Source organism: Phytophthora cinnamomi (genome assembly GCF_018691715.1).
Source record: "Phytophthora cinnamomi strain GKB4 chromosome Unknown Contig62, whole genome shotgun sequence".
Classification (NCBI taxonomy): Eukaryota; Oomycota; class Peronosporomycetes; order Peronosporales; family Peronosporaceae; genus Phytophthora; species Phytophthora cinnamomi.
The window spans coordinates 800605-822612 of NW_027150995.1; the positions used below are offsets into that span (position 1 = coordinate 800605).

Genomic DNA, 22008 nt, shown 5'->3' on the forward strand with positions numbered 1-22008 from the left:
TACCGATTTGGGCGCTTCAACTTTCTGTCGACCACCGAAATGGATACAAACAGGTGGCCCTCATACTTCATATCGGTTATGCTACCAGCGTAACCAACGCTTTTTAACACCTTGATTTGTCGCCGTCGGTTCTGGAGGTGCCGCGCCGACCATGCTGTCCCGCGGCCAGCGCGTGCCGCGACGGCTGCTGGCGCTGTCTGCGCGTGCGGCCTGCTCGTCCACCACGTCGGCCGTCTCCTCCACATCCAAGTGTGCCGCTTCCGGTTGTCTCCCGTCCAGTAGGAGCTTCAGGAGCGTCTCCGCCACCTTGGCTCGGCACCGTCCACTCGCTCCGAGCTTCGGCCGCTCGCTGCAGCTCCGCAGCGTCTCCCACGTGACGTCCAGCCGCCCACCCGTGCCCCAAGACGAGTACGAAGAGCTCAAGAGCTTCCTGGCGGAGCCCGCGACGTCGGGCGCGACCGTGGAGCGCGCCAGGGACATCGTGGCCGGCTGGATGCAGCGGCACGTGGACCCGGCCATGCCCGGCCAGGACGCCACCGTGATGGTGATGGTGGCCGACGCCATGGAGGACCCAGCCTTCGTGATGCAGGTGTACTCGTATCTGCGCGACGCGGGCGTGTCGCCCTCGCCCATCACGCTCGAGTACTCGGCCGCAGCGTGCGCTCGGCTGGGCCAGTGGCGCACGGCGCTGGAGATCATCGAGTTCATGCACCAAGCGGTGGAGATCATGCAGCCGTCGCTGAGCGTCTACGAGAACGCCATCGCGGCGTGTCATAAGGACAAGAAGTGGATGCGGTCCAAGCATTTGGTGGAGGAGATGCGCATCTACGGACTCGAGGCGTCGCCCGAGCTGCACGTGGCGTCCATCCGCCTGTGCATTGACAGCAACGAAGCGACAGCTACGCGCGTGCTGCTGGACGCGTTCCTGCGCGCCTACGATGAGGAGCTAGCGGAGGAGGAGAAACAGGAAATCGTTGCCGACCTTTTCCACGCGGCGATGGACGCGCAGTCGTTGCCGCAGGCGCTCTTCTTCCGCGACGAGCTGCTGGCGAGACGCTTTCCCGTCTCGAAGGAATTGTACACGCGGCTGATTCATTTGTGCGCTGTGAAGCGTCAGTGGCATAAGGCGCGCGTGCTGCTGCAGCAGTTTGTGGATATCAACGCGCCGCCACCGAAGACGCTGCCATCGAACCGTCACTTGGAACATATCCACCGTTTGCTGAAGGAGATGCATGCCCACGATATCGAGATCCCGTTGGCGGTGTATAATGCCGGACTGCGACACGTTGGGCAAGTTTCGCTGCTGAACGATGCCAAGCTCATTTATGCGGATATGCAGAAGAGTTGTGTGACGCCCGATGCTACGTCGTTTGCAGCGCTGATGTGTTCTTCTGGAACCAATGTCGAACAATCCGAGGCGTACTTTCGTCAACTCCAGCATGGTAGCTGTGAGCCTACGCTGGACGTTGTGCACGCGTATTTGCTGGTACCCAGTCGTGCAAACAAGTGGGATGAGGTATTAAGACGATATGCCACCGTGCACGACAAGGATGCTTTGTTTCAAGGTCTTCCAGTGGAGTCTGACGTACGGATTCAGTCGCTGTTAGCGGTTGCCTATGGACGTATGCATCGCTCTGAAGAAATGCTGCGCGTGTTTACAACCATGAAAGTGAAGGGTATGGAGCCAAATCTACATGTGTATGGTGAAGCGCTATTCGCTTACATCCGTCAGGACCAGTGGCGACACGCGCTGATGCTGTTCGATCACCTTTTTCAGCAGCAGACGCCCGAGATGCAGGAGAAGCGAGTACTCGAGAATTTTCCCATGCTGTGGGATGCTGCAGTTCTGGCGTGCGTGGAAGGCGAGCAACCACAGCGAGGAGCAATGCTATATGACACTATCATCGAGCAGCGTGTTCCGATCTCTATGGTGACTGGCGAGCGTCTTGCTGCGATGCTCACCAATGTTCCTGCAGAAACTTTGTGGTATTCGTTCAAACCGATTTCATCATTACATCGAACAAAAACAAAGAGTCGCTTGAACCCGCGAGTTCAAAATGCGATACTCAAGCGTGCTGTGGATGAAAACGACAGCAATTTAGCTGAGCAAATTGTAGTCGATGGGATGCAAGAGATGAAAATGTTGCCCAATTCGATGACGTACGCACTGATGCTGCGTCTGTACGCGAACCGAGAGGATCAAGACAGCTTTCACAACTGGTGGTGTAAGATGGAAGAAGCCAACGTGAAGACGACTCGATTTGTGTTCCGCGCGCTGATGCAACATTTAAGCAACCTCAGCGTGGACTGCGAGGACGTTACCTACCTGAACACCATTGACAGCTTTCTGCAGCGAAATCATGCTGGGGGATTGAACGCAGGCAGAATGACCGTTGAGAACACGAAGGAATACGCTGCGGAACTTGGGCGAACCGCCTTAAACATCATGGAGGGCCAGGGAATGGGACCCGACACAATATGTCTGCAGTACTATCTGCTGCTTAGTCAAGAGCCGGATCACGTAGCCCGCGCCCTCGCGTTTGTCGAAGATGCGTTGTCATCTGCAAACGGAGATGATCCAGATGACCCGGATATTGTGCAGCTCACGCCACGGTTATTGCACACGCTGTTCACAGCATTGGGCAATTATCCAGATGGGCAACGTGTGCGCAAGCTTCTCGTCGACATCGTGAAATTCCTTCCAAGCGACCTGTCAGAAGACGCTTTAGCTGCGTACTGCGCGGCGAACGACGGCTACCACGCAGTGCAGCTTTTGCGTGAAATGCTTGAAGACAAGTGCTCCCTTAAGGATGAGCATGTATTGTTCTTCCTTACCAACAGCTACACGTGCGAGGCGTCGTCGTTAGACACCGATAAATCTCGCCCGAGGAGTGGGAATGGAGTTATAGTGGACATGGCTGCGTTGCTGTGTGAAAGTGAGGCCGTGGCGATGGAGGCCGGTTGCTTGGCCTTCCTCATCAAATACGTCGTGGAACTGTCCAAGTGGCAGCAGCGAGACACGTTCGAAGTTTCTACACAGGAGGAGATAGAGGCCATGAAGAGGTTGCTGACACGTGCGTTCTCGCATTTCTCCGTTACCCAGGTCACAGAGTTTCTCTCGAAGGTGATCGACCGAGACGATTTTGTCTATATCGTGAGTGTCCTTGATGAGCTCCAGGATGCACGGGGTAACCATTAGACGCGTTAATACATGTAGATAGAGGCACAACGTTGTTTTGGAATGAAAATGAATTTGCAAGCAGGTCCAATGGGTCGTCCACTTGGAGCACCACACAGAGCAAGTCGTTTGCCGAGGTGGCCAAGAAGCTGGCGGCTTAAGTGTGTGTGCTCCAAGTTGAGATCGTGCTGCTGTTACGACAGTTGTGCGTATTGGCCTTCTTGCTGGGTCACTGCGGTAATATAGTATCTCAAAGAGTTTTATCTTGAATTCTGTTTGTGCTCGCATTGGTGTCCACAATGGTTTGGTAGTGAGCTACTTCTCGAGGGCTTCGTAGGTAAGCAAGCGTAACAGAGATTGGTGCTCCAAGTTCTGCGCGGGATGACCACCACTGTACCCTCCACATCTGCCGCCCATAGTGCAACAAGAGGTGAGCACCGATGTAACGTTAGTTTTCTTCGCACCAAACGCGTTCAACGTGCCTAGGGCGAGACGTTCGCTGCCTCAAGGTTCAGCCCCCAGACTCCCACAGCTGGTCTCTACACGACGACCGTTGGGCAGTGCACAGCTCGCTTAGGGTGATGGGGGCTCTAGTGCTGCATGCCAGACCGAAACACTGTGCGTCGCCCTGCAGCGTACGGCTCGGTGTGTTTGGCGGCATTAAGCACCGGCCCTTGAGCGATAGATCGAGCGAGGAGTCGTGCCGAAGCCTCCGCCGAAGCTGTAGGCCGTTCGTCACCGGTGCCAGGGGGCTGCTCGCCGGTCGCCACTGGTGTGCCGATGCAGGTGTTGCAGCGTTCCGCCGTCGCACTTCAACCATGGTTGTCTACGTCAGAGGCTAATGTCGTAATCAGCGCGATCCAGCCAATCAGAGCGCGTGGTGGACCCAGAAACGTCCACGTCACGCGGCCCATCCCTGGATTGCGCTATCATGGTTGACCCAAGCAGAACAGAGAGTGGGCCGCGATCCTGATTTGAGGTGGCCCACTCCACCGCTTCAGAGGGTGCCGCCGTTCTGGTACAGCACGTGCCGCTTCGTGAGCATAACGCGGCCTACACTTACCTCAAGCTGATGACGTCCTCCCTCCCAGCTGGCTGCGGCTCGCTCAGCACGGCACTTTGATCCGTGGGCTCCCTCCTCCTCCTTTTCGCCCGCGGCCGGAGTTGCATCCGCTCTCATTCCTGAATCTTCTCTCTCCGACGCAAGTCTCCGACAGAACCCAGTCACCCACGCAGTCACCATGGCCAAGATCGCGATCGTCTACTACTCGTGCTACAACCACATCTCGACGATGGCCGAGACCGTCAAGGAGGGCGTCGAGTCCGTGGACGGCGTGACCGCCGAGATCTACCAGGTGGCGGAGACGCTGCCTGAGGAGCTGCTGACGGCCATCCACGCCGCCCCCAAGAAGGACTACCCGATCGCCACGGTGGACGTGCTCAAGGAGGCGGACGGCATCCTGTTCGGCTTCCCCACCCGCTTCGGCTCGCTGCCGTCGCAGATGAAGGCGTTCTTCGACTCGTGCGGCGGACTGTGGGCTGCCGGTGCCCTGGTGGGCAAGCCGGCCGGCATCTTCTTCAGCACGGGCACGCAGGGCGGCGGCCAGGAGACCACGGCGTTCACGGCTCTGACGTTCCTGGCGCACCAGGGCATGACGTACGTCCCCCTGGGCTACCGCGCTCCGGAGCTGGCCAACATGGAGGAGATCCACGGCGGCTCGGCCTGGGGTGCCGGCACCCTGGCCAACGGCGACGGCTCTCGCCAGCCGTCCAAGCTGGAGCTGACGGTGGCCACCACGCAGGGCAAGTCGTTCGCTGAGATCGCCAAGAAGCTGGCTGCCTAAGCACGTATTGTATCATAAGCGCACTCGCAGCTAGTGTCTACAAGTGTCAGCCAGGACTAGAGATGTGTAGGCTTCGTAGCGGTTGCTGCACAATTGGGACCCGCGCAGCTTTGCATTCTGGAACACAAAATATAGTTTGCGTTTGCTGCTTGTACTTCATTGTCGTTTGTGCTTGGTTCTGTTTGTTGCGTACTGCCGCGTTGTTTACTACTACCCGTACTAGTAGTACGAAGTTATGTCTGGAGTGCGTACCTTCCTCAATCGCTGAACGAGCCGTAGGATGAAATGCTGGCGCTGCCTTTTGGCCTAAGCTACACGAAGTTGTTCAGTGAATCTGCAGGTACTACCACTGGCGTGGATATACTACTAGTAGCGGCGACTGCAGCCTAGCCTGCAAGCTGAAGTTTGGCGCGCTGCCACTGGTGAGGTCGCTTTCGACGATTTCACGAACAGATTAGAGAGAGAAGACGCTTGTCTAAAGTTTATTCCTCCGTTTTTCTCTTTCCTGCCTCCACTACGAAACGCCAGTCCTCGCAAACAAGTTATTCCGTCGTTTATATGCCGAGTTGGAACATACTAGTAGTTAACCTACGCGTCATACACCGTGGTGGCTCATAATCGACCTACTGAGCGTTGGCTGGCGCAGTCATGCCGCCGATGCACAAGCGAGCTGCCACGTCGGAGCTTGCCTTCGGATACACAATCATCAAGTGCCCTAACCGCGGACTCGTTATCAGGCCTATGGACCTCTTGCATCGTGTCACAAGTGCGAAACCTCAGGATGCTCGAAATGTGAGCAACGCGCACTCATAACGTGGTGTCCACAATGTGAGTCCGTGCGAGCCCCGCTAGATAATCGAGTGCATTGACCCAGCTCACTATTCAATTGTCCTCGTTTCGAGCACATCCAACACAAACCAGACAAGCACCATGACCAACGTCGCCATCATCTACTACTCCACCTACGGCCACATTGCCACCCTCGCCGAGTCCGTCAAGGCCGGTGTGGAGTCCGTGCCCGGGGTGACCGCCACGGTGTACCAGGTCGCCGAGACCCTGTCGGAGGAGATCCTGACCAAGATGCACGCGCCGCCCAAGAAGGACTACCCCGTGGCCTCGGCCGAGACGCTCAAGGAGGCGGACGCCATTCTCTTCGGCTTCCCGACGCGTTTCGGCGCGTTCCCCGCTCAAGTGAAGGCTCTGTTTGACTCGTGCGGTGGTCTGTGGGCGAAGGGAGCGCTGGTCGGCAAGCCGGCTGGCATCTTCTTCAGCACGGGCACGCTCGGCGGTGGTCAGGAGACCACATCGTTCACGGCGGTGACGTTCCTGGCTCACCAGGGCATGACGTTCGTGCCGCTTGGTTTCCGTGCTCCGGAGATGTTCAACGTGGAGGAAGTGCACGGCGGCTCCCCGTGGGGCGCAGGCGCGATTGCTGGCGGTGATGGTTCTCGTCAGGTGTCGAAGCTGGAGAAGGCCATTGCAACGACGCAGGGCAAGTCGTTCGCCGAGATTGCCAAGAAGCTTTCAGCTTAGGTCAGCACCGCTCGTACGACGGTCCGCTTCACTGCGCCATTCGATCTTTACCGAGAGAAGTAACTGAAGCTTCGCTCACGATACGCGGACAGAATCCTGCAGCGCTCAGACCCGTTAAATAGCCCAGCTACCTGATAACACGCCAAATACAACTTGTGTTCTCCGCAATCATCGCCCATCGGTTCTCTGCGTTATACACGTGACCTAACTTTTGGTTCTCAGTGCTTTAAGGAGGGGTATGCTATAAGCTTCGACGGGCTAGCGCACTCATCACGTGCTGCGAGCTCCGTGCGAGTAGTGATTCTTTGGTAGGTTTGATGTAAAAAAATCAATTACCCAAAAACGTATCCAAAAGCCCCATCTCCCCATAAATATCGAAAGGAATGGTTTTAACTAAACCACCCCTCGCTACCCTCTCGTGTAATGGAGCATTCACAACATTTAATAACGATTAAAAGTATTTAATAGGATCTAAGCACTCTGATGAGAAGCATGAAATTTACTATAGAAAGTCGATTGATCCTGATATAAGAATATATAAAGTATAATAACCGAATATATACGATCAACCGATCCAGCCAACCGACCATAACAATGAACGCAACTGACTATGAAAACGAATTGAATACGAAAACAGACCATACGCCACCGACGATTACAATGAATACTTAGAGAATAGCCACCGAGCCCCCAGCAAGCAGAGTACACACAACCACGTGGGGGAAGCCGAAACGTTGTAGCATGCGGTAGGTGGATTGAGTATTCCCGTCGGCCGATTTAGCCAGATCTTCCCAGACACTGGGATCGAGCGACACTTTGTTCATACCAGGCTCAATACCAGTGCCGCTAAGACCACTGACAAACCGATACGATGATCCATGAGGCGTTGATACTTTTGTAGTAGGTTGGCTCGTCGCGTAGCGCAAGGCCACGAACGAGCACTGCCAGACGATCGCGTGGCGGTGATCGACTTGACGTGAGGCGAGTACGGTGGACAAGTGGCCAAGTCGGGCCGTAGTGTGGGACAAGATACGGGTGGTGACGAGGGCGAGCCAGTGGGCTAGTGCCACCAGCCATCGACGGGCGTTGAGCAAGCAGTGGAAGGTTGAAGTGGCGACAGCGACGGTAGAAGATTGCAGGCGTGGGGCGACACGCCGAAGGACAAGGGCGAAGAGTATGCAAGCGAGGCGAGGCGAGATCAAGAGCAGGAACGTGAGGCTGTGAGGCCTTGAAGTACCGGTGAGGGAGAGGTCCAGTAGGCTAGGAAGGCGCCCGTGCAGTAGGAGTAGGTAGATCGACGGGGAGTAGGAGGGCAGCGAGCGCGGTCGGCCGGCTCGACCCTCAGTTGCGATTTTTCACTGGTTAGTGGAGGATCAAGACTAATATACACGAGTTGCGCCGACGCAGGGTTACGGTCGAGACAGGTGAGCAGAGGCAGGCTCGTGCACAGATGAGGGCAGTGTTCGAATAGGGCGGCGGGACCGTGGAGAGAGACCACGGGGGCTGTGGTAGTTGGAGCTCCTCGGCCGAGGGACGACAGGGCTCGCATGTGCCAGTGTGCGAAGGGCTCTGCTGTCCGGTGCATATAACCGGGTTTACGAGCAGGAAGCGGCTAGTGGGGCCACCCGACCACTAGTGCTGATAATGCTTCCTCCCAGCCATCCCTATCCTAGCCATGCGTGCAGGCCAGTAAAGTCTGGTCGACACTGAACGGCCTCGCACTGGTAGACTCCCCTGCTAGCCGTGGCGCTCCCAACCGCTGAGGTGGTCAACTTGTGTTAACTATCTACCTACGCCGTGGTGTAACAAGAAGGTCACACGGGTTGGAGATAACGACATGGTGGTCATACAGGGGCCTACCGGGCAGTATCACGAAGTGGTGCTGGCGGCTTGGCATCCGTGGGCATAGCCGCAGTCGAGAGAGAAGGGAGAAAGGAAGAGAAAGAGGAAGAGAAGAGAGAAGAGATGAGCGATGAAACTAATGAGTTTGGTATTACGTTAACAGATTACGAGAGACGAAATGACGGTGGTCGGAGGACAACTGGCACGTGATGAACGCGCTCAACGGCGAGCAGCGTCAGCGGAGCGAGCGGCAACGGAAGCGGCGAAACAGCAGCAGCTTCAGCACCAACCGACAACGGTCACGACCTTGGAGACGGAGGACGGTGCCACGGTGACGCTGAGCACGGAGGAGATACGCCGCGCATCTGGCGACACGCCGATGGCAGCAGGCGGAACGGGGCAAGGCGACCTCGGCACGAGTCGAGGCGGTGACGTTCTGACAGGACACGGCGACGAAGTGGGCAGCGGCAGCCGGACGGCGACGGACGGTGACGGCGGGCAGCCGAGAAGCGGCCGCGGAAACGACGGCGGTAGCGGGCAACAGGCCAGCGCGAACTTGGACACGACGACGGACGGGGACGCAGTGGACTTGACGGGGACTGGTGGCAGCGGCGGTGCCGGAACGGGGCGTACGCCACCACCACCACCTCCTCCCCAACCGCACGAAGGAGCAATGGCAGCTCGTGGGCGTGGTCCGGTGCAGGGGAACGCTCCTCAGCGACCGATCATCGTTCGCGAAAAAGCCAAAGCGTTGAAGTTGAAGAAGTTCAAGGGCTTGGACGACACGATGCCGGTGACGATGTGGCTCAAGACTGTGCGCGCGGAGGTCAGGCGCCAGGCAGTGTCGCTGGGAGTCGAGTGGCAGGAGCGCCAGCTCTACCACGAGGTCGCGTCGAACCTCGAAGGCGAGGCGCAGCGCTGGTTCGCCACGGTGATGGAGTCCGTGCCGGAGAGCGAAGAGAACATCAGCACGTTGGCTGGGATGCTACGCGCCAAATACATGACGCAATGCACTGGCCCGGAAGTGGTCGACTTGCTCAACGCGAGACGGCAGATGAGAGGCGAGCGGCTTGTCGAATACGCGCAGTCGTTGCGCGAGATCGGGGAGCGCGGCGACGTCGGAGAAGACTGGTTGGTGAACGCCTTCCTGAAGGGGATGAGCAGCCCCGAGGGTGCCACCCACGTACGAGGGCACAGGCCTCAAACGTTGGACGAAGCAGTGAACTTGGCGGTGTCCCACGTTGGCGAGTACGGTGAGGGGTACGGCGTCGGGTTGGAGACGGCGATGTCGCGCTGGGACGAGCGCGAGACGTCAAGCGGGCGCGGGCCCGGGGTGGGCGCCGCGACGACGACTGGCGGCCAGGAACAGTTTGGGCTGACAGGGAACTTCGGAAGTGTGGTGACTGGCTACGGACCCACGTGGGGCACGGCGGCCACGCCGCCTAGGTACGACACTGAAGGCCGGCAGGTGAGCGCGTGAAAAGCCAGTGCAGATTGGTGGAAGGCGATACCACCTGGTTTCCAGCTGGTACCGGTAGGGACACGCAGCAGCCAGGGAGACGGTTCAAAATTTCGAACGGCTAGCAGTGACCAGTTCGCAGCGCGAGGAAAGCGGCCAGCAGCGGTTGGAGATCAGAACCCGAGGCGTCCTGCAAAGGCGCTGAAGGTTGAGGGCAGTTATGGCAGCGGAGCACCAGCAGCGAGTGGCGGGGTGTCGAACCCAGCGCTCGCGACACGAGAAGGTAGGCTGCTCAACCAGCAGTGCTACATGCAACGACGAGAACAGCCAAGGCGCGAGTTCACCCCTCGGCCTGGCACGGAGTGCTACTACTGTGGTCGACTTGGGCACTTTGCGCGGTTCTGTGAGCTGAAGGAGGCGGACCTTCAAGCGAGTGGCACGAGCGCGGTGGCTGGCGCGACGGAAAACACCACGGAAGAGTCGGGAAACGGCCCGCGAGCGTAAGGGCCCCGGCCTTACTGCTCGCAGGCACTGGACCGGGTAAGACGACGAGGCAGCGGCCTGGGCAACGGCAAGGACGCGCTGCCAGCGACGGCGGAGAACGAAGACGAGGGAGACGCGGGCGCAGACGACGAGGAGCATGGCAAGTGGACTTTGAGTCTGGGGATGGCGCCGCGGACGACGCGCACGAATGCATCCGCGGTGGAGACGATGGGGAGATGCGGTCAGGGGATGGCGTGGCACGCACCGACCCCAGAAGACGACAGGAGGAATGGCGGAGGTCTGGGGATGGCGCCGGACGGCAGGTGCTGGTGGCCTCTCCGACAGCCACCGAGGTTAGTGACGTCAAAGATCCGACGCAGCGACGTGTGACATTCGCTGGCGTCGAGGCGGAGTCAGTGACCGACGACATGGAGCATGTCGACATGGGCCAGCGGACGGATCCGTCGATGAACGACGAGGGTCGTGCGGTGAGCAGCAGCGGCGACGGCGGCGCCATGCGGAACGCGGACGCCGAGACGCCGCGTCTGTTGCATGCCACGGCGACGGTGGCCCGCAGCAACGAGCAGCCACCGAGCTTGCCACAGAACGACGGCGTGGTGAGTGGCGGTGACGAGTACGGACGATCGGCGGTGGACGCTGTCTAGGCGGGCGTTGGAGACGCGAAATCGGCCCACTGCACTGGCCAGGAGCGTGCGGTGATCAACTTCGACGACGAGTCGACGAAGGATGGTGGCGAGATCAGCGGCCTGCCGAACGAAGACGTGCTACGGGACAAGGCAGCGCAGAGCGGACAGGCCGAGCTGCACGGAGACGACAAGGGCACGGACGACGTGAAGAACACGCAGAACGCGGAGCACGGTGACGCCGGCGGCATGCTGCACGAGGCGCTGGCGGCGGAGCTGCACGTGTGTGACAAGGAGCGGGGTCGAGTACTGATGGTGACGGCTCGACAGCAGCACAACGAGGCCAAGAAGAAGGAAGCGGAGCGGCAGCTCCACAAGCGGCAGAAGCGGCTCGCACATACCAAGGAGCGTCGGGAACGGCGCGCCGAGCGCGAACGGCTGGCGGACGAACCGGCGGAGAATGAAATGGCGACGACGTTGGTGTCCAGTCGCGGGCAAGAAGCAGGCAAGGCACCGGCATCGCGACCGGTGGATGGCGTGAGTGATACAGCGCTGGAGCGTTCCAGGGCGAGGCGACGCTCTGAGAAGCGCCTGCGCAAGGCGAGAGCCAAAGAACAACGCGAGGTGCGGGAAGCGCTGGTAAAACTAACGCAACCAGTGGTGGCTTACCGAGCTGTCGAGGAGGCGTATCGACGACACGGAGGCGACAAAGGAAAAATCTTGAGCCGCGAGGAGGCCGAAGCAATTGGCTTCACGCTTCCAAGTACTACGAGAGGGCAGAGTCGGCGACCAAGGCGCCAAAAGGGCGATACACGGCAGTACGTGTACCACAGTGGTAGTGTGTACGCGTGCTCCCGCGTGGAGAAGATGGACCAGCAGTACCGGCCGATGCGCGTTGGCCAACTGCGCGCAGTACAGGCGCCGACGGTGAGTACGTTACCGACGGCGGTGGTGAGAGTCCAGGGCGAGCAACGGCGGATCAAGCTCGACACGGGGGCACAATACAGTGTGGCCGGCGAAGGATGGCGGCAATACGGTGAGAAGCAGCACGCGCTACCTCCGGTAGACTACGTAGAGGGGTTCACGGGCGCGGTATCCCGCGTGCTGGGCGTATGGAGGTTCAAGTTTCGTACGCAGTACGAACAGACCATGGAGGTCGACGCGCTGATCGTCGAGGGCGCGACGGAGGAATTCCTCTTGGGCGAGGACTGGATGCTCAGGAAGGGAGTCAAGATCGACTTCATCTCGTGTGAGATGAAATGGTGCGAGGACGACACGAAGAAGATCGTGCCGTTCCAGTGCTCAAGCGGCAGCAGGCAACCAGGTCGAGCAGCGAGAGTACGACTAGTGCGGACAGCGCGAGCGCGGACGTGGACTTGTTGTAATGTGGAGTTAGGAGTGGCAGCGGCCGAAGGCACTGTGGGGCTGTTCGTACCAGCTCGACGCGTAGAGCCACACCTGTTCCTAGCTCCTACATTGTCAACAGTGCGCGGAGGCAAGGTAGTTGTGCCAGTGATGAACATCGAAGGCAAATCTGTGAGGCTGCCACGGAGAGAGGCGCTGGGTACGTGGATGCCGACAGCAAACGACGTCGAGGTACTCGAGATGACAGGCGAATTCGGGCAGGACCGTGTACGGCGATGGCTGGAAGACTTGTGCCATAACCAGACGCAGTTGTGCAACGAAGACGATTTGGTGCTGGGAGACATGGACGATCACGACAAAGAACTTCTATTACAACTCTTACGCCTGTACCCTACAGACCTGCCTTGCTGGGGCTGGTGGAACGCTTCCATCGGTCCTGGAAGGACATGGTCGCGATGTATGTGGCAGAAGCTCAGGACGACTGGGACCAGTGGCTACACTGCGCGGCGTACGCGTACAATGGCGCCAAGCACTCAGCCACAGGATACAGCCCGAACGAGCTCATGATGGGAAGGAAACTACGAGCGCCGAGCGAGCTACTACGCAGCAGCGGCATCACGCAGACTGGACCAGCTGCGGGGTACCACCGCAGACTGGTAAACAACAGCGCAAAAGCTACGAGTGCAGCGCACGCAGCGCTGGCGAAGGACCAACTGCGTCGCGAGCGATACTACAACCGGCGAGTCCGGCATGACGTGGAATTTGGCATTGGTGATCCGGTGTGGGTGTTCAAGCCTCCACGAGGCAAGGGCATTACGAAGCTAGCACACCAATGGGTAGGTCCGGCACGCATCGTACAAGCAGCAGGATTCGACAATTGGGAAGTCGTCCGCGACGATACGGACGAGCACTTGATCGTTCACTGTACTTTCTTAGTGTCGAGCCGCTGCCCGAGCGACTCACTGGGAGTGATCGCCGAGAAGCTCCTCGCAGAGCTGGAGCTGGAAGACGACGCTAGTGACGGGGAGTTGGCGGTGGACGACGGCGCTGAGCAGGCAGGAGCGCAGCACGACGGCGAAACCGCAGCGGCCACGACGAGCAGTGGCAATACGGCCGACGAGTCGATAGTGGGCGAGGGCCGAGACGAAGGCCAAATGACGCGAGATGACGCCACGAGGGACGTCATGGCGGGAACGAGTGGTCGCGGGAGTGCCACAACAACACGACCGAGTGTATCAGTGCCAACCAGAACAAATCTGGCCGGACAAGACGAGGAAGAGAAGCAGCGGACGGGTGATGGAACGGCACGCCCAGGAGCCGATGAGGCGACACGCGTTTCAACTGCCCCGGCGGACCAAGATGGAGATGCGAATGAAATAAGCCAACCAGGAATAGCGGCGCCCAGGATGAGCAGCACAGATGGAGCGAGGTTGAGCGCAGCAGCGCAACCTAAGCCGGCAGTCAGAAATCGAGGGTGGAAACGTAGGGCAGAAGCGGATGCCGAAGCCAAAGCCTACGAGGAAACGAAGGGGCGCCGGCGACGAGAAGCCGACGAGCGCGAGGCACGTGCAGCAAGACGCCAGGCTGCACGTCACGAGCAAGAGGCCGCAGAAGCAGAAGCAGCTAGTACAGACGCTGCTAGTGGAATTCATGGCGGTGCGGAAGCCGATGATCACGAGGCCAAGACAATAGCACGACGAGGACCTGACGCTGACGATCATGGGTGTCACGGCGAGGCCAGTACCGATACGGAAGAGTCAGCAGTCGACGGCGAACGAGGAGCAACGGTGGAGATGCTTCGTGGACAAGGGCGTCCACGTTGGCAGCCTCCCATGCCCGAACTGCAAGTGGAAACGGCTGGGTACATCGTGGAGCGAGCACGACGAAGGATGCGCAACCGCGCAGGACGCTACGTGCGCGAGCACCAAGTGGAGTACAGCACGGGACCAGGGCGACCGACAGGACGAAGATGGCTCACTGAAGAAGAATTTGAGCAGCTCGAAGATGCTGCCAAGGTCGTGGACGACCTTGGAGCCGGGGATGGCGTGTAGTAGGTTGGCTCGTCGCGTAGCGCAAGGCCACGAACGAGCACTGCCAGACGATCGCGTGGCGGTGATCGACTTGACGTGAGGCGAGTACGGTGGACAAGTGGCCAAGTCGGGCCGTAGTGTGGGACAAGATACGGGTGGTGACGAGGGCGAGCCAGTGGGCTAGTGCCACCAGCCATCGACGGGCGTTGAGCAAGCAGTGGAAGGTTGAAGTGGCGACAGCGACGGTAGAAGATCGCAGGCGTGGGGCGACACGCCGAAGGACAAGGGCGAAGAGTATGCAAGCGAGGCGAGGCGAGATCAAGAGCAGGAACGTGAGGCTGTGAGGCCTTGAAGTACCGGTGAGGGAGAGGTCCAGTAGGCTAGGAAGGCGCCCGTGCAGTAGGAGTAGGTAGATCGACGGGGAGTAGGAGGGCAGCGAGCGGCGGTCGGCCGGCTCGACCCTCAGTTGCGATTTTTCACTGGTTAGTGGAGGATCAAGACTAATATACACGAGTTGCGCCGACGCAGGGTTACGGTCGAGACAGGTGAGCAGAGGCAGGCTCGTGCACAGATGAGGGCAGTGTTCGAATAGGGCGGCGGGACCGTGGAGAGAGACCACGGGGGCTGTGGTAGTTGGAGCTCCTCGGCCGAGGGACGACAGGGCTCGCATGTGCCAGTGTGCGAAGGGCTCTGCTGTCCGGTGCATATAACCGGGTTTACGAGCAGGAAGCGGCTAGTGGGGCCACCCGACCACTAGTGCTGATAATGCTTCCTCCCAGCCATCCCTATCCTAGCCATGCGTGCAGGCCAGTAAAGTCTGGTCGACACTGAACGGCCTCGCACTGGTAGACTCCCCTGCTAGCCGTGGCGCTCCCAACCGCTGAGGTGGTCAACTTGTGTTAACTATCTACCTACGCCGTGGTGTAACAAGAAGGTCACACGGGTTGGAGATAACGACACTTTGATTGGCATTTTCCTGAGCATACTTTTGATAAGCACATTACCAACAAACCCTAGAGAAAATGGGTGAACTTACCTTGCATATCGCACTTGAAACGTGCCATCATCGCATCGTCAATGCTCTTCCACGTCTTTTTCTTCATGCTTTTCACCGCTGCCCCTCCCCCTCTCGCAGACAACACCAGCTCGAGCAAGTGCTTCTCCATATCCAGATTCCATGCGAACTTCATGACGTGGGGTGCTACTTGAGATCTTTGTCCTGGTCAGCTATTTTCGAAATGCGCGACCCTTCACCACATTATGTGGGGATGATGCATATCAGCGGAAAACGTGTTTGTTCGGCACAATGCACATTATGCCGAAGATAATGTGCATTGTCTCGCCAACAAACACGGCCTAGGCTTCTAACCATTGATGACTTAATATGTTGGAACCTGATATTTGGGTCCAAGGCTATGGTGGAGGTATGTACCACCATCTCCATTTAGCTAACTGGTTCCCATCCGAACATGAGATGAGTGAAGAGTAGGTTGAAATATTGAACAGTGTCGAGTTTAAGGAGGATTATGATAGATTTTGTCGAGGTGTGATTGTCCTAAGTCAATTGTTTGATATGAAAGGAAAGGGTATCGCCAATACTATTCAATACAAACACTGTATTCAAGAATTACCTTTTCACCCAAAGTACATGTCCGAGCGCATCCAACAATTCGACGATAGCGAAGATTTCTTCAATTCTATGGGTTGCTAAATTCTGAATTTCATAAAACATATTGTAAATTTCTAGAAATATTCTGAATTTCAGAGGATTTACATGGATTTCAGAATTAATATATTTTTTCTAAAACCTAAAAGGCTATGTATATAGATACCCATGTATATAACATGTCGATCAAACTAACTTTCGGAAAATTCAAAGGCCAGTTCATTGATGAAGTATTCAAGACTGATCCTGGATCCTGTCGTTGGATTCACAACCAACCCAGTCTCAACGTCAGTGAGGATATGAAGGTTTTCCTTCACGCAAGATTCTTAAACAACGATAACTCGTATATGATGACTTGGGGGAAGTACAAAGGAAATAGTCTAAAACAGATCAGTCGAATGGATCCAAGATATCTCGATTGGCTACGAAAGAATCAATACGTAATTGAGGGTGTCCCAAGGTACTCAAGGAACTGAAGTAAGTCTTCTTTAACCAATATATCCACTCATGATAATCATAACCACCGCCATCGCGATTTGCTATTGACATTCGTATTTTTTTTTAATTTCCCAAGAAAGCTTAAGCGCTGGATTATCTCATTCGGGCAATTGATAGCTAAATATCCTCCCTTATTAAGGAACTTGTAAGCATTAGCGAATGTTGGGATAAAGTAGTAATTGATGAACGTTTTCTCATCGACATAACCCATTCCATCATTTCGTTCAAGATCGAAGTTTGGAGGAGAAGTACAGAGCAGGTCATACGACAATTTGTTATAATCAACATCCTGACTCTTATCTGTAATAATTCGAATGTTGGAGTTGGTTTCGAAAGTAGCATACATTTTTAATAACTGGATCGAAGCTTCTTGTTCGAATCCATACCAATGTAGTCAATATCCATTGACATTGCTGCGAGCATTCTATTACCCCAACCTGATTACGTGTAACGGGGTTACACGTACAAGTGGCTGCAAGCCACTTGTGAATTTAACAGATAGGTTATCTGTTAAACGTTTTGGATACTTCCTCACATTGGTGTAAGACACACCGATGGATACATTGAAGTGGACCACCACAGTGAGTGGTCCACATATACCCAAAAGATTCTATTGGTAGAAAGCAGCATCTTTCTACCAATCAGAGACATGCATATTAGCGGGGCTCTGACAGCCAGCCGCTGCCAACCCCTTTCATAGATGATAAACAGTTTTTAGCAGATTTTAGCGGAAGACCAATTTACAAACAATACAGTTCTCATTTTACCTTAAACTACCTATTTGGTGTTTTATTTGATTTATATTATACTTGTGGACTCAAGTATAATTAATTCAAATTATTAATAAACTCCTACGCTTCCTCATACACGTTGCGCAACGTGTAAGCTAAAGTAGTGAGCCAAAGTAGGCCCACTACACCTGGTAGCACTTTGTAGTCCGTCTAACGACCGACTGCTTGACGTTCGTACGCGGTGTACGAACGCGGAGCCGAGAACCACATGAGCACGGAGGTGCCCATGGAGAGCTCCAACACGCCTGCAACGCATGTTGCACGCGCTGACTGCCCCCACCTGTCTGACCCAGAGTGGGAGGCCCTCCAACGACTGTCAACAGTCATTGGAGAAGCGGCGATAGCTACAATGCTGCGTACGCTATCGCCGACGGAGCAACATGGTGTTGCTCTGGGGTTCATCATGAAGGAGCAGCGTGACGCTGCTTCCTCAGTGACGGCGTCGTCAGGGACGACACCGCGTGCTCAACCATTAAAGTTGAGCGTAAGCAATTACGTGGGAAGAGAGGGCGAGCCTCTCCTCCGATGGCTTGTCGAACTCGACACAGCCATAGCGGCTCGACGCATCGTCGACCCGCTGTCGAAGGTCGCGTTCGCCATGTCCTGCCTTGGCGGACGCGCAAGGAGTTGGGCGTATGGACGCCGACTCTCCGATCCTACGTGCTTCAGCACGTACGAAGTGTTCAAAGAGGAGCTCAAACAAGCGTTTGAGCCCCCGCAAAACGAGTTCCGGTCGAGGGCGGAGTTCCTCGACCTTCAGCAGGGTAAGCATGACGTCCATGCTTACGCGCAGCGCGCACGATATTTGGTATCAAATATCGTGACTAACCCGATTGACGAGGCGACCAAGGTCGTCACGTTCATGAAGGGGCTTAGAGATGGGCCTGTGAAGACCTATCTCTTCCGAGAGTACCCGAGTACTCTCGAAGCTGCGACTACTCTTGCCATGCAAGAAGAGTTTAGCCTGCGGCAGGCTAAACTGCATGTGAACGTGCCGAGGCCGCAACCGCGCCCGGTAGCGAGGCCGGGAGGTCCAGAACCAATGGACCTCTCGAACGCAACAACTGCTGGTTACCAGCAGCAGGGAGGTAACGTGCGATGCTTCCGTTGCGGAAGGATCGGTCACTTTGCACGGGAGTGCACAGCTCCCATGCCCCCTGGAGGTAGCCGTCGTGGCGATGCTAGGCATCGCCGCGGACCAACAAAAAACACGAACATCCAGTAGGCGCGGGGCGCCCTACTGGTAATGCAGTCGCGCGTGCCGACATCGGGCACGCGACACTGAGGACTGCAGCCCCCAGTGAGACCAGCTCTCACTGCAAGAAACAAGATGACAGGCCGAACCTAGTCATCTTGAAGGTTTACTCGAAGAGAGCGAGTGACTCTCTTCGAGCTTTGGTAGATTCAGGCGCGTCGAACACCTTTTTCGACTACGAAGCCTGTCGAGACTTGACTTCGAGGAGGTAGATACACCTCGAAGTCTTCTGGAGGTACGACTGGCAACAGGTGCCATCGTAAAAACCGAGAAGCGCGTCGTGAACGTGCGCTTCTCGTACAAACAACAAGTTTTTGTCGAACACTTTATCGTCCTGGACCTGGACGATAAGTTCGACGTGGTAATGGGCATGCCGTGGCTTGCACGGCATGATCCGGTGATAGACTGGAAGAAGCGCACGAGCGTGCGCTTCGGACGCGACAGCGGAACAGAGAGCGATGGCCCTGTTACCGCAGCGCGCGCACCTGCTGGTGCGCGCGGCTCACCAGTCGAGACAGCGCTTTATGCTGCTGTCCCGGAGTGCCCAAGAAGTGCGCGAGGGCGCGCACAAGTGAGACCCACGTCGGCAATGCTGCCGACGTCGGAAGAAAAAGATGTGTTGGTTCCGGGAACCAACACCCACGTTCAAGCGTGCAAGGGACAGTCCCTGACCCGAAGCGGTCAGGTCGACAACGACGCGTCGGCTCCGGGAGCCGACGCACCCTCGGTCATGAGGGACTCCGCCAATGAATGGCGTCGAGGTGACGAAGGCGTGTCAACTCCGGGAGTTGACGCTGCAAACAGTGCGGACGGTTGCAAACGTACCGCACTGACGCAATTTGCATGCTGTCGTGCAGCCGGGCTGCACGACGAAGCGCCATGCGATCAAGCCGGGCTTGATATCGCGCGCCCGCAGACAGGGACTGCCGGCGAAGAGACACATTACCGTGCAGCCGGGCTGCACGAAGGAACATGCGGTCAAGCCGGGCTTGATACCGCGCGCCCGCGGACAGGGTCCGCCGGCGAACAACTGTCCACGCCCGGGCCTGGACCAGAAGAACAACTGTGCGGAGCCGGGCTCCGCACAACAAGAAGACAGCGCAGGCGGAAAACGCTACGCAAGGCTCGGTCCGGGACCGAGACGCAACAAGAGCAGTCTGCTGGGCAGACTGCGGCAGTGACGCTGAATGTCAAGACGCTAAGCGTCTTGACGCGCACCGATACTGGATTCCAGTATCGTGAGATGGAACTCGCTAGTCCTCCGACGACGGCGTCGGAGTTGACTTCGCTTCCAGCCATGAGCTGGAAGCGCTTCACGCGCGACTTGCACGATGGACGCATCGAGCAAGTCTGCGTTCTTTCGGACAGCGAAAGAACGGAGAGCGAGAGCGAAGAGCTGAGGCAGCTCTTCATGGGAAGTACCACTGAGAGTGAAGACACTCTCAGTGCGAAGACGAAGCGAGAGCGCTTCGAGGAACAAGGTTGGGACTCGCTGAAGTCGAGTCCCTATTACGAATTGTTGAGGGAGTACAAAGACGTACTCCCGGAAGAGATTCCTGCGGAGCTTCCGCAGGATAAGGGCATTCAGCACGAGATTGATCTCGTGCCGGGCACGAAGTACTGTGTCACGCGGCAGTGGCCACTGCCGCGAGAGCAAGTGAAAGCGATCGACGACTTCTTTGAAAGTCGTCGTAAAGCAGGACAAGTGCGGGAATCAAAGTCCCCGCACAGTGCTCCGACGTTCTGTGTCAAGAAGCCACAGGGCGGATGGCGCATCGTTCATGCCTACAACAAGCTGAACGATGCGACGGTACCGGCGCAGACGCCGATACCACGAAAAGATGTTATCATCGATTCGATGGCCGGGAGCACCGTTTACAGTGCTCTCGACTTGCGAGATGGATTTTATCAAATCCTAATGCGTGAGAGCGATATCCCTCTCACGGCAGTGAGCACGCCAAGCGGCATGCTCTGGGAATGGCTAGTAATGCCACAGGGGCTTAAGAATGCCCCTGCGACTTTCAACAGGTGCGTGACGCACTTGTTGCGCTCGGTGCGCGACTTCGCACCGAGCTACTTCGATGATGTGTTCATCCACAGCCGGGCTGTGGACGGGAAGACCGACGTAGAGATGCACAGGGTGCATCTCCGGAAGCTACTTGAGCTTATGCGAAAGCATAAGCTCTATGCGAACCTGAAGAAGTGTATCTTCGGGGCGAGCGAGATACCCGTCCTCGGGTGTCTCGTAGGGAAGAATGGTGTTCGCCCTGACCCGGAAAAGGTCAGAGTGATCAATGAATGGCCAACGCCTTCAAGTGTCAAGGAATTGAGGCAGTTCCTTGGCTTGACCACGTACTTGTGCAAGTACGTGGAGGACTATGCGGGCAAGATCCGCTCGCTGTCACAGCCTCTCAAGAAGGAAGCTGTGTGGAATTGGACAACCGATTGCCAAAAGGCATTCGATGCAGTCAAGCGGGGCTTGACTGAGGCACCGATCTTGGCAGTAGCTGACCAAGATCGTCCATTTCACGTCGTATGTGACGCATCCGACTTTGCAATCGGATGTGCGTTGATGCAGCACGATCACGAGGGCCGTGATCGTGTCGTCTACTACCAATCGCGTCAGCTGAAGCCAGCTGAGCGCAACTATCCGGTGCATGACAAGGAACCCCTTGCCATGAAGTACGCACTCGCAAAGTTCCGAGTGTATTTGCTTGGAAGTAGACCATTTGTGGTCTACACCGACCACGCTTCACTGCGTACCGCAGTGAAGTCGCCACACATTTCACAAAGAATGGCGAGATGGCTCTCATTCTTTGCGGAGTATAACTTCCGGGTCGAATACAAACCCGGAAGATTGAATGTAGTGGCCGACGCGTTATCACGTCGGCCGGACTATGCAGAAGCTGTTGACGTCAATGCCATTGACGCCATACGATCGAGCAAACCCACATCATCTCTGTTGGATGATGTGAAGGCCGCGTACGCGCACGACGCGGACGCGAAGCTCTTGCTGGCCTATGGCACAGCGCCTTCTGACAAGTCCCGTCAGAAGTTGCCCAAGCACCTTCGTGCGCGTGCACACCGCTTTCGAGTGCACGACGGAATACTGCTTTATAATGCAGTCGACGACTACGCGGATCCCGTTGTCATGCCGAATGACCATGACCTGCGACTCAGGATCATGTACGAGTATCATGATGCCCCGACTGCGGGACATCTCGGACGTGAGAAGACTTACGTCCTTCTCACGCGCGACTTCTACTGGCACCACCAGTATAAGTGGGTGCGCAAGTACATCCGTGCTTGCGAGGTATGCCAACGCGTAAAGCCTGCGCCATTCACGCAGGCTCCACTGCGATCACTACCGACTCCGTCGGAGTGTTGGAAGTCCATGTCTTTGGATTTCATCTTTGGTCT

At 56.8% G+C, this 22008-nt stretch overlaps 3 protein-coding genes across 3 annotated transcripts; all 3 read left to right on the forward strand.

Annotated features, from left to right (window-relative positions):
• Positions 1-151: 151 nt before the first annotated feature.
• IUM83_06949 (PPR repeat protein) lies at positions 152-3199 on the forward strand (the record flags this gene model as incomplete). The annotated part of the gene is made up of 1 exon (XM_067931196.1): positions 152-3199. One exon carries the CDS (start codon positions 152-154, stop codon positions 3197-3199), a length of 3048 nt encoding a protein of 1015 aa, XP_067787228.1.
• Positions 3200-4419: 1220 nt separating this feature from the next.
• Positions 4420-5022, forward strand: IUM83_06950 (NAD(P)H:quinone oxidoreductase, type IV; the record flags this gene model as incomplete). The annotated part of the gene is made up of 1 exon (XM_067931197.1): positions 4420-5022. One exon carries the CDS (start codon positions 4420-4422, stop codon positions 5020-5022), a length of 603 nt encoding a protein of 200 aa, XP_067787079.1.
• A 930-nt stretch (positions 5023-5952) lies between these two features.
• Positions 5953-6555, forward strand: IUM83_06951 (NAD(P)H:quinone oxidoreductase, type IV; the record flags this gene model as incomplete). The annotated part of the gene is made up of 1 exon (XM_067931198.1): positions 5953-6555. The coding sequence occupies one exon, from the start codon at positions 5953-5955 to the stop codon at positions 6553-6555; it is 603 nt and encodes a 200-aa protein (XP_067787080.1).
• Positions 6556-22008: the final 15453 nt, after the last annotated feature.